The sequence below is a fragment of the Pituophis catenifer genome, unplaced genomic scaffold (assembly GCF_029215685.1).
Source record: "Pituophis catenifer annectens isolate HBS135680 unplaced genomic scaffold, rPitCat1.0.hap2 SCAF_4, whole genome shotgun sequence".
NCBI lineage: Eukaryota > Metazoa > Chordata > Lepidosauria > Squamata > Colubridae > Pituophis > Pituophis catenifer.
In genome coordinates, this window is record NW_027256884.1 from 109,675,384 (window position 1) to 109,687,834 (window position 12,451).

The 12,451-nt window shown below is 37.5% G+C and overlaps 2 protein-coding genes across 2 annotated transcripts in view; both read left to right on the forward strand.

Annotated features, from left to right (window-relative positions):
• Positions 1-230: 230 nt before the first annotated feature.
• Positions 231-5,693, forward strand: LOC139316819 (complement C1q and tumor necrosis factor-related protein 9A-like). The gene is made up of 4 exons (XM_070943659.1): positions 231-287; positions 586-756; positions 2,592-2,654; positions 4,897-5,693. Exons 2-4 carry the CDS (start codon positions 591-593, stop codon positions 5,691-5,693), a joined length of 1,026 nt encoding a protein of 341 aa, XP_070799760.1. The 5' UTR covers positions 231-287; positions 586-590.
• A 1,663-nt stretch (positions 5,694-7,356) lies between these two features.
• The window catches only part of MIPEP (mitochondrial intermediate peptidase), a 59,275-nt gene continuing 54,180 nt past the window's right edge, over positions 7,357-12,451 (forward strand). The window contains exons 1-2 of the mRNA XM_070943902.1: positions 7,357-7,613; positions 11,185-11,358. Coding sequence (XP_070800003.1) covers positions 7,446-7,613; positions 11,185-11,358 — 342 coding nt within the window. The 5' untranslated portion in view covers positions 7,357-7,445. The remainder of the gene's footprint in view (positions 7,614-11,184; positions 11,359-12,451) is intronic.

Sequence of the window (12,451 nt, forward strand, 5' to 3'; positions counted from 1 at the left end):
TATAACTTCGAAGCCCCCGTTGTGTAGAAGGTGGTAGAATGCTGTGCAGTTATTATCAGCATTTGGCAGTTTTGCTGATGATTAATATTTAAATACTAAAATCATTCTGCATCAACATCTTGGCATCTATCTCTACATTAATCATTGAACATTTCTGAAGACTGAATAACACTCTTTAGAACTTAGTAACCAATTAAATGATTATCCTTATTTTTCCTTCATGTACAACCATTGGAGGAAAGTACAATATGTCTAAAAAACATCCATCTGAGCAGCAATAAGTCAAGGTAAGCCTTGAATGCAAACTAGTTAGAATAATTTCCTTCATAAAACCTATTATTCTTTCACATTACCTATGCTAGTCTTCCTCAAACAGCTACTATTGGTGATATTGGCTGGAAGATAATGGAAGTTCCAAATTCAAGACACTTGATGTACTAAATGTATATTTTTCAGGATTATGAATAATGGTCACTGAAACTCTAATACCTCTTTATGACTCAAGTTTAGCATTTACTTGGAAAAGTGTGGTAGCTAGTGATTTTATAAAACCAGCAATATATTGATTCTTTTATTTGAAATTAGATAAGATGAAACTCTGGATTCTTTTGCTGGCTGTTGCAGTCAGCACAGAAGAAACGCCAGGACAGAACAGCTGTGTTGAAAGATATCCTGGAATTCCTGGGAATCCTGGACACAATGGCATTCCAGGACGAGATGGACGAGACGGAACAAAGGGTGAAAAAGGAGACACAGGTATCATAATGTTTTGTTGTAATGAACTGTATGTTCATTACAATGTTTCTGAAGCATGCATAAAAACATATCCTCAATACTCCAATCTTTGTCCGAAGCTGTAATGGTCAATCAGCAGCCTGATAGTTGACTCCTGAAGTTCATACCAAATAGCTAATGAAGTTGTTATAAAAATTTAATTTAAATCAAGGGAAAGTTAAATTTAATACACATTTAGAAGGAAAGAAAGAAGAATGATTGGGTGTGACTGAAATCTGCAGCTGCTTCCCTGTCACAACAGCAGAATTATCCAGGTGATAAAACCAACAATCCCTATCCCTAACAGATTGATAAATGTCAACGAAATTTTAGTGTCACAAGGAATAAATTCTTATGGTCCACCATATGTAATGTACTGAATATACATACTAGAGCTATAGTATTGCCATTCAAGGCATTGCCTCATTGACACAAGCAGGAGATGCCTCATTGATACAGAGTCACTGCCAGTGACAAAATTAAGCATATGTACATGTTAAATACTACCCGAGGAGAAAATGGTCTGATTCAGACAAAATGCTAAGCTATGGTTTGTTTAACTATGTTTTATTCAATTAACTATCATTACCTAACTTCAAATTACCTGCTAAACCATAACATTATTAATTCATTTTTTCTGAGTTTAAAGAAATAACCCTAAATCTATAAAATATCTTAAAATACTCATACTGTACATATTAAAAATTACCATTCATTAAGCCTCTTAATTTCCTCTTAATTTAATCTAAAACATAGTAAGATATCAAAGATAAATCACCTTAGATTTTAAAAAATACAATACATCTTTAGTCAGGTTCAATCCAATATCTTTCTACCTGTAACACACTGCACACACTCACTGCACAATTTCAATTGAAAGTAACGTGACAGGTCGTTGATTGTTTCAGCCAAGGAGTCATGAGAACTGAAAGAGCAATACAAAATATGTTAGAAGTATTTTTAGCTGCTGCAATCAACCTCCGATTAATTCTAAAATCACAGGTCCAACAAGGCACGACCAGCAGACTAATGCACAAAAGTCTCATTAATTATTATTATTTATTAATTCAATGTTTTTATTGGTTCCTAGTATGATTTGATTGCTTATTAGTATCCTATGACTATCACTAAGTGTTGTATCTTACGATTCTTGACGAATATATTTTATTTTTTCTTTACGTATACTGAGAGCATATGCACCAAGGACAAATTCTTGACCAATAAAGAATTCTATTCTATTCTATTCTATTCTATTCTATTCTATTCTATTCTATTCTATTCTATTCTATTCTATTCTATTCTATTCAGTTCTATCCTGCTTTTTCTCTAAGAACTTAGAACAGTGTATCTGTAATTTCCTCTAATTATGCCATACAACAACACCCTTTTAAGACAGGCTGGGTTCAGAATGACTGGCTCAAAGTCATCTACTAAATTTTCACAGGTCTAGCCCAATACATTCATCCTTTATATCACACTGATACTTTATTATGTGGTGAAGAAGTGTGTGCAGAATACATTAAACCTGAGCCAACCCATCTCATTTAGCCAGTTATGAAACACAGGATACTCTTTCTTTGATTTTCTTTGTCCTTTAATTATTGATATCTGCCCCACTATATGGACCAAAGTAATCAACTCCACAGGAATTCTAGAACTATTCTTTATAGAGAGGCTATAACAACAAAATCTTGCAAGTCTGATTGTGCTATAGCATCTCCTTTTCTTTATACTTCAGTGAATTAGGAAGGCATCTGTTTGAAGTTCTGAATGTTATCTCATGGATATGAACAATTACTATATTTTGCTACTATTAGGTGACCCAGGAAATCCAGGAAAGTCAGGCCGAGATGGCATCAATGGAAATAAGGGAGAACCAGGTAGGAACCAAAACTGGTCTCATCCAGAATACAAGGTTGTGCTTATCTACTAGGAATGTCCTGTGATTAGGTGTTGACTACGATACATACCTATGTTTTGTTTCAGGAAAACAGATAGAATGATTGTTGATCAAACAGCTATATAATAATTATTTTTTTATTTAAACTACCATGTTTCCCCAAAAATAAGACCCTGTCCTGTATTTTTTTGAACCCTGAAATAAGCCCTTGGCCTTATATTTGGGGAGGTTTTATTATTTTGGGGCACATGGAGCAAATTGGGGCTCCTCTTGCCGTCTTACCTGATTTCCAGCTCTGCGTTTAAATAATTTTTGGGGAGGGCTTATTTTCAGGGGGGTTATTTTAGCGCATATGCTCAAGGGCTTATTATCAGGAGATGCCTTATTTTTGGGGAAACAGGATATTTATTATAACCTCATGGACAAATTGTCCAAGATGCAATTTTCCAATTCAGTCAAATAACAACTGATAACCATCATATCTATTTATAACATTTTATAAAAAGCCAGAAAAACGGGGTCTATCAGCCTTCCCTAATCTGATGTCCTCCAGATATGGTAGATTTAGATTATCCAACAGGAACCAGGTTGAGGAAAGTTGAGGCCCATAAATTTCTCACTCCATGAGAAGAAAATGCAATGCATCAGATTTGGTGTCTTGCCAGTTACTGGAGTCCCACTGCAGTTTGGAAGGCTTAGCATCTGTGGTGAAATCCAATTTTTTTTACTACCAGTTCTGTGGGTGTGGCTTGGTGGGCGTGACTTGGTAGGCATGGCAGGGGAAGGATACTGCAAAATCTCCATTCCCACCCCACTCCAAGGGAAGGATACTGCAAAATCTCCATTCCCTCCCCACACCTGGGGGAAGGATATTGAAAAATCTCCATTCCCACCCCACTCTGGGGCCAGCTAGAGGTGGTATTTGCCGGTTCTCCAAACTACTCAAAATTACCACTACCAGTTCTCCAGAACCTGTCAGAACCTGCTGGATTTCACTCCTGCTTAGCATGCAGCACTGATCATGACTTTGGTCCACTTTGGCCATTTTATCAGATGGCCAAAGTGGCCAAAGATATCTCAATATCTTTCATATTGAGAGCATATTTGATTTCCTGACAGCATAGTGATATTCCTGTACTCTTCTACTGGTAGAATCTTCGGTACATAATTTGATTTTAGATGTCATGGACCAAGACGTTATACTGGTAGTTTTTAATACAGTACTTTTTGTCCAGTGCTTTGGAATTAGTTCTAGAAAAACACTTTTATGCACACAGAAGCAGGAATTTATCACCTGTCTCAAACTTTTTAAAGGGAGTTTTTTTTATAGATACAGGCAGTACTCAATTTACAACAGTTTGTTTAGTGACCGTTCGAAGTTACAATAGCCCTGAAAAAAGTGACTTAGGGCCATTTTCCATACTTATGACCATCTCAGCATCCCCATGGTCATGTTATTTACATTCCAATGATTGTTTTTCACAGTTACAACCTTTGCAGAATCCCCATGGTCACGAGATCAAAATTCAGATGCTTGGCAACTGGTTCATATTTATGACGGTTGCAGTTTCTCGAGGTCATGTGATCCCCTTTTGAGAACTTCTGATGAGCAAACTCAATAGGGAAGCCAGATTCACTTAACAACTGTGGCAGGAAAGGTCATAAAATGGGGCAAAACTCACTTAAAAATTGTCTCACTTAACAACAGAAATGTTGGGCTCAACTGCGGTTTTAAGTTGAGGACTACCTGTATATATATTTTTGTTAAGCCATGATGCTACATTAAACACAGCCAAAGATTACATCATTTTCTGCCATTGGACCTTAGGCTGGAGTACAAAACTTAACTCTGTCAAGAGCCTGGATATGGTTTCTGGCCGGGCCCAAGCAGGCCTAATGGTGTTAAGGAATTTTAGAAGGAAAAACACACTTTTGGTGGAAGTCCCCAAAGACTCCAATTATCCAAACTTGTTCTTTCTGACATAATTTGAGACCCTCTTATTTCATATGTTTGCTTGGGAGATCCTCGCAGCTTCTTCTTTTTCCTTCTAGTCCTGAAAAATCAAAGGCAGCCACATCTCATCTGCTCTTGGTTTTGTGTTAGCTAATACAGGAATAACAAACACCTCTTCCTATTATCTTGGATTTCTGCTTCCATCCCTCAGGTGACTGATGCTTTCACAACTCTGTAAAAGATTAACTGGTCTTTCCTTTCCATTTAGGGGCTGACGGCAGAGTTGAAGAAAAAGGGAACAAAGGTGATAAAGGAGAGCGAGGCTGGCCTGGGAAATTTGGGCCAAAAGGAATTCCTGGACCAGTAGGAGACAAAGGTCAACAGGGGGAGCTAGGACCGCAGGGAAGGAAAGGGATAAAAGGGGACCTTGGGCCAATTGGCCCCAAAGGACAAAAAGGTGAAATTGGAATTCAAGGTGAAATAGGATTAAAGGGGCCCATCGGTCCAAAAGGCCACGTGGGTCCTAAAGGAGAGATAGGGGGCCCCGGACCAAAGGGCAGTAAAGGCAATCAGGGAGAAAGGGGTTGGAAGGGATCACAAGGAGAAAAAGGGAATCTTGGCAGTACCCCAGTTATTGCCAGAAGTGCTTTCAGTGTGGGCCTTACCGCTAAATTTCCTCCACTCAATGTTCCCATCAAATTTGATAAAGTCTTATACAACAGCTTCGACCATTATAGCACCGAAACCGGAGTGTTCACCTGCCAAATCCCTGGGGTCTATTATTTTACCTACCACATCACTGTTTTTTCAAGGAATATGAGAGTAGCTCTAGTTAAAAACGAGCACAGAATGCTCCACACTGCAGACATGTACCAAGGGGCCGAAGACCAGGCATCTGGAGGAATCGTCCTGGAACTTCAGAAAGGGGATCGGATATGGCTGCAGTCTTATGGAGGAGAGACTTTCAATGGATTGTATGCAGATCCAGATGATGACACGATCTTCAGTGGCTTTCTTCTATTTAGTACATCAGAAGCACCAGCATCTGCGTCCTCCAGCATATAAACTGCTTGCTTGGTTTTGAATATGTCAATTATATGGCATAGCTTTGTTTTCACATGAAGTTTCCATCAAAGTTCATGAAGCCAAATCAAGAACTCCCAGTCAATTTTTTTTTTTTTGCAGAATGATGCTGAATACCACTTGTGCATTATTTTGTTTATACGGTTCCTAAGTATATTTTTGCTATTTTTTTCAGAAAATCTACAATTGCACCAACACTAATACAAAATGCTAATATCTTACATAATTATTTAATCACAGTATTCTTTTAATCGAGTAAACCTGTTTTAACTTTTTACAAAAATATTTTAGACTGTTATAATCCACTGTTATATATTTATACCTAAATATGTTTAAATAAAACAAAATTAGTTTTTTTTCAAGATAAGAAATAATCCTGGGTTTCTCTTATTTTTCATTTCTACTGTCCTCAGTCTTCAGTAGAGTGATTCCTTGATCACATATCACATTCAATCATTATTTGTTTTAACCATGCTTTCTTGTGTATATTAGAAAAAGCCAGGTTTGTCCTTTAGAAAAGAAAAGTAATAATCCCTTGCTTGGGGAAAAAAAATCTAGTTTATTTAAATTTTTAGTTGCTGTTGTCCTGGAGTTTTGTGGATTGCTTGGAATCCGAAAAAGGTACAAAATCAAATCAGAAATAAACCAAGGAAATAAAAAGCAAAAGGGTTGATTTTGGAAAGTTGTTAAAACAGGTGAGACAGATTCACTGGAAAGAAAACTTTAAAATAGGTTTTGAAGATTTGTTTATAGATATTAAGAAATAGTATATTTTTTTAATTTGTATTTTTAGAAAAAATGACCAGGTCGTGTATATAAGAAAAGAAAGAAAGAAAAATATGATTTACTTGTTTAAAGATAAATAGAGAGTTGTTTTTATTGGGGTTTTGCTGATTACAATTTAAAGATGAATTTATTATTAATAATAAATTATTATTTATTAATTTAATAATTAATTTAAAATAGTAAATATTAAGTAATAATAAATAAAAATAAATAACAAAATATAATAATTATATTTGTGAATTTAATTATTATTTGTATTTGTGATGCATTTTTGAATGTTCAGTTGACTGAGTTTCATATTTCATGAATAAAGATAATAATATGTCCAGTTGACTGAATTTTTAAATGTATAAAAGAGATTATAATAATAATAATAATTCATCCTTCCTGATAGACTGGAAAAAAGTAAAAAAAAAAAATCCCCCCAGAACAAAAAGATGGAAAACCAAATCTGTATTGTAAAAGAAAATGATGCAGGTGTGTCTAGTTAGCAGCCAAAATCTCATTCGACTTGGGAAAAGTTTACATTTTATCTGTCGGAGGAAAAAAAACAAACTACTATTAATAGCTGTCGTTGGTGTTAGGTAGTGGAAGAGCAAGTACGCCTTCCTCTGCAGCATTCTGCATCTGCTAGTCACGCAGAGGTCTTCAAACTTGGCAGCTTGTGGACTTCAACTCCCAGAATTCAAGTTTGCCAAGTTTGAAGACCTCTGTAGCTAGTGCTTTGGCTGGGGAATTCTGGGAGTTGAAGTCCGTCCTGTTCCTACCGAAGGCGCCTTAACGAGAGTGTAAGGCCGAGCAAACCCGCCGGAGGGCGGGGGAAAAGCAGGTTGCGCCGTCGCTCCTTCTCACGGCCGGGCCGCGGAAGAGGCCGTCCCCGCAATCCGGAACCGTTTGGCCGTTTTGGAGGCGGTGCGTCTCTCCGAGGCGAGCGGTCTCCTGGCTACCATGTGGGCTGGATGGCACCGGGTGGCGCGCAGGGCTTCGGGCTGTTTGAAGCAAGCGAGGCTGGGCCGGCTCGGCGGCGGCACCCAGAAATGGGTCAGCACCAGCTGGTCCCCGGTGGCCGCCGCCTTCAATGCCCAACAGCAGCGGCTGGCGGTGGGGCAGAAAACGGTGAGAGGCGGACTTGGAGTGAGATGGGGCCGAAAACGTCCAGAATATCCTTTGGCTTCTTTGTAAAAGAGACTCCGCAGCTTTCTTCCAAATGAGCTGGATTACAGTTTCCGTAATCCTTTGCCATAGCCATGCCATGGCAAGGGATTATTATGCATGTTGGGGATGCTGAGTTCACAGAGCTGGAACGGCACAACAACAAAACAACAACAATACAACAACAATACTAACAATAATCATGGCACAGTCAGCCAGATGTTCAGACTGGCTTTGGTATTTTTGTCTACCTACTGAGTCCTTACCAAGGACCTGGCATAGGCAAATCTGGATGTTTGACAGTGTTAACAGATATCGTGGCAGGATGGAAGCTGTTCCCAGTAAAGCTACCTTCTGCATTTTTTTTTAATTATTATTATTATCTTTTATTCCTTAAAAATGAAACTCAGTCAACTGGACATTTAAAAATGTGTCACAAATCCAATTGACTTGTGCTAATGGTTGATACAGGTTGCTGCCACCTCCTAGGTATCAACCAAGTACCTTCTTAAAATATATGATGTTCTGAGTAGCACAGTTTTATGCAGTTCCGCTGATGTTATTGCAGGAAGCTGCAATTTCTTGAAGTGTTTTGTGAAATTCTTGGACATGGTACCAAGTGCCCCGATGACAATGGGTATCACTCTGACATGTTTCATCCATAGCCGTGTAGTTTCTATGGCCAGGTCGCAATATTTCATGATTTTTTCCAGTTCTTTTTCTTCGACTCTGGCGTCTCCTGGTACCTAGTGCTAATGGTTGATACGGGTTGCTGCCAGCATCCTAGGTATCAATCAAATACCTTCTTAAAATGTACGATGTTCCAAGTAGCGCAGTTTTTTGCAGTTCCGCTGGTGGTGAGGTGTTGTTGTTATTATTATTATTTACTTTATTCATTAAACATGAAACTCAGTCAACTGAACTATTATTATTATTATTATTACTACTACTACTACTATTTATTATGTGCTGTATTAGAGAGATGGAAGGGCGCATTATTATTTGGTTTGGTTTGTTGCATAGTCAGCCAGATGTTTAGACTGGATTTGGCATTTTTTATCCACCTATTCCCAAGGATTTAGCATAGGCAGATGTGATTTAATGGCTACTATTATTATGAAAGTTGGCGGTACTATGAGAGTAGGAAAGGGGCATTTAACTATTATAACTCATCGCATGGTCAGCCAGATGTTTAGACTGGATTTGGCATTTTTTCCCTACCTTTCTACTTCTTTCCAAGGACAGGCAGATGGGCATGTTTGTCACTATTGTTTTTTTGGTGCTTTTGAATCAGTATTGATTTCTCAATATTCTGAGAGTACTCAATACTCTCAATATTGATTCAACAGTTCTCTGAACTGTTACTATTATTATCCATATATTGTGTGGTGGGTTGGGCTGAGAGAGTGTGACTGGCCCAAAGTTACCCAGTGGGCTTTCATACCTTTTCCTAGTTTTAAGACCAGCACCTTTACCATTATACCAGGCTAGCTCTCTTTGGGGCACAAATTTTAAAATGATTGGAAGCCCAATCCGCTGACAAGTGAAGAATGAAAGCCCTCTTAACATTGAACTTGGTTTATAGAGTTCTTCCTAAGGTGCACTAGAATCTGCCTTTCTGGAATTTAAAACTGTCAATTCCAATCTGAATCTCATCAGATTTGTGGGCTTTTAATTCTTGGCCTCGGTTATGTTAAGGGATTCTGGGAATTAAAAATCACTTCCGGAGGCTGCCCAGTTGCTCAAGGATGCTAAAAATCATTTTGTGGTGTTCTGGATAGAGGCTAGGTTGTGGTTCTCAGCATTGGGGAAAGTTAAATTGAAACAATGCATGACAATATACTGTTACCTTTTATTTTACAACTCTTCATATAATACGACTTTCAAGCAGGCAGACACTGCTACAGTAGTGCTTAAAAGTTTGTGAACCCTTTTGAAACCTTTCTCCACGAGTCCTAAAACTAAATAAATTAGGCCAATTAAACTAATTAGTCAAAAAGTTTATACTTGTTAATTTATTTATTAAGGAAAAAGATCCAAAGTTACTTATTTGTGAATGGCAAAAGTACATTTATCCAACACATGTACTCATTTAAGGACTTGCCTGAAGAATTGTTGGAAGAAGCGAAAAAAGATGTTAATCATTTCTTTCACTTTCTCTAGAGATCTCAGTTCAGATCTTTGGAACGTGTGGGACAATATATTTTCCCCTTAGTTACTGCTCAGAGTCATTACTGCTGATTTTCTGCCCTTTGTTACTGTCCGCTATTCTCAACATCAGCTTCGAGCTTAATGATTCGATATAGGACACACTAAAATCTAAATTAACCTATCACATTTTCCACTGCTGAGTTTTGGGAGCCCAATTAGATGGTTAGCTTCATAGTACAGTACTGATAGTCCTTCGTTAATGACTGTTCTATTTAATGACTGTTCAACCTTACTATAGCACTGAAAAAAATAAGTTTACAATTGATCCTTTAACTTATGACCATCGTAGCTTTCACACAATCACATATTCACCATTTGGGTGTATTGCAACCAGTGCACATTTATGATGGTTGCAATATCTCCATTCATAACCAACATCCAACAAGCAAAATTAATGGAGAAGCCAACAGTAAGTCACAAGTTGTGATCACATAATGTTGTGCTTAATGACTGCAGATAATTCACTTAATGACCAGTGATTGGTAGTTTATTGTTATTCATATAAATCAAATTACAGTTTCCAAAGGTAGTTAATTGCTTATTAAAGGTAGATTAATTATTAACAGCTACTTGAATTTTCTAAGTAAGCATCCAGATACTAAAGAAAATTTCTGGATAAAAAAAGAGAATTCAGTTTTAAGATACACCAAGTTTTGCAAAAAAAAGAATAGAAAAGAAAAAAACTAAGGTTGGGAGGAGAAGAATCCCCCCCCCCAAAAAAAAGAATATATCTCAGTGGCTAAATATTGACAATAAATGGGGAGATCATCAAGGAATGGAATAGAAAGAAAAAGCCTAAGAAGTAGGATACCATGTTTGGACTGCAAAAAATATATAAATGTAGAATGTTATGTGAGAATGGGAGACAAACTTCTGATTTGCAGATTTCATTTTTAATTCCTATTTAAACAGTAAACATTCATTTACTATCAGTATAAGTCTGTATTGGCACTCCCGACATGATAGAATATTATTCTGACCTTTTGATTGCGATTACGAGGACTGGTTTTGCTGGGAAAGATATATGTGAAGTTTATTGGAACACTCCAGATTAACAAACTCTAATTTTTCAGAATTAGATGCTGAAAAAGTAATTTAGGCTCCAAATCAAAATTGATTGAGAACTCAGGAAAATGTGCAAAGGAGTTGTGCTTAATATAATTATCCTTTTGGTTCTTACTGTATTACTGTAAAGGTATTTATCTGGCAAAATTACATTGTCAATAGGATTTTGGTTCATCATATTCAGTTTCTAAAATTCTATTGTAGAATAGAATATTACACTTTAAAAAATATGTTGATAATGTTTTTTTCTATGGTTTAGGGTCTGTTTGGTGTACCAGAACTTAATTGTCCGGAAGGATTTCAAGAAGCTCAAAAAAACTCATTGCAAGAAGCAGAACGACTGGTCCAAAAAGCATGCGTTACACCTCCTGGGAAAGAGATTGTAATGGTTTTTGATCAGCTCTCTGATGCTTTATGTAGAGTAGCAGATCTGGTAAGACAGTATTACATCTTTGAAATTGTGTTTTGTTAATCCATTGATACTGGTGTATTTCTAGGTTAATTTGAATTCTGAAACTTTCTGAAATGTAACATGAAATAATTAATTATAAATTAGTGTACTAAACCCATACTTCTATGGAAGGTTTCATTCATTTTTTCCCCTATGTAATCAAATCCCCTCAATGTAGATTTTACACAGTGGTCATTCACGTCTGTTTTTAGTCCAGTTTAGTTCATCACCCATCTCTCTATTCTTGATCATCCTGATTTACCACACATAATCCTCAAATATCCCACTCCCATGTATTTACTTACTTTAAACATACTTTTGTTTCTCTTGACATATCTTCCATACACTAGAGCAGGGGTGTCAAACTTGTGTCGTCACGGCGTTGTCATGTGACATATCGTGACTTTTATCACCTTCGCTAAACCGGACGTGGGTGTGGCTAGTGTATGACGCATCCGGCCCACAGGCCGTGAGTTTGATACCCCTGCAGTAGAGCAATCAGCAGACTGCTCTTCTACACAGTCTGAAACATTTGTTCTTTGTAGCATGCTGTTTACTCTCTGCTATCTTTTTATCAACATTACCAAGGAGACGTAATATGTCCTTCTCTCTTCATTCCTTCTTAGTTCTGAATCATTCGGGGGGAGGGGGTGTTTCCTAGCATTTCCTCACAAGTGCAAGGTTCATATTTTTGAGGTGAGTAGGTATCAACCAAGTAACAAGAAATGAATGATTGAGGAGTTGTCTGAATCTGATATTATGGGCTGAGAGAGTGACTGGTCCAAAGTTACCTTTCATGCCTAAAGGAGGATTAGAAGTCTAACCTGGTGCTTTAATCACTACACCAAACTGGCTCTCAAAATAGAAGTCTCTGCTCCAGAGGCACTGCTGGATAATTCTTTAAGCATTCCATATTTCTCATGCAAGCCTTACTTCTATTATATAACTCCTTTTTTCTTTACCATAGACCCGTGATGGCGAACCTATGGCACGCGTGCCTGAAGTGGCACACAGAGCCATGTCGCCTGGCACGCGTGGCATTGCCCGTTCCTCTTTCGGGTTGATTGTCACGTGC

Coding starts and splice junctions, on each gene's coding strand:
- LOC139316819 (XM_070943659.1), top strand. CDS start 591: ATGAAACTCTGGATTCTTTTGCTGGCTGTTGCAGTCAGCACAGAAGAA. Junction 757..2,591: donor GGGTGAAAAAGGAGACACAG/GTATCATAATGT, acceptor TGCTACTATTAG/GTGACCCAGGAAATCCAGGA. Junction 2,655..4,896: donor TGGAAATAAGGGAGAACCAG/GTAGGAACCAAA, acceptor CTTTCCATTTAG/GGGCTGACGGCAGAGTTGAA.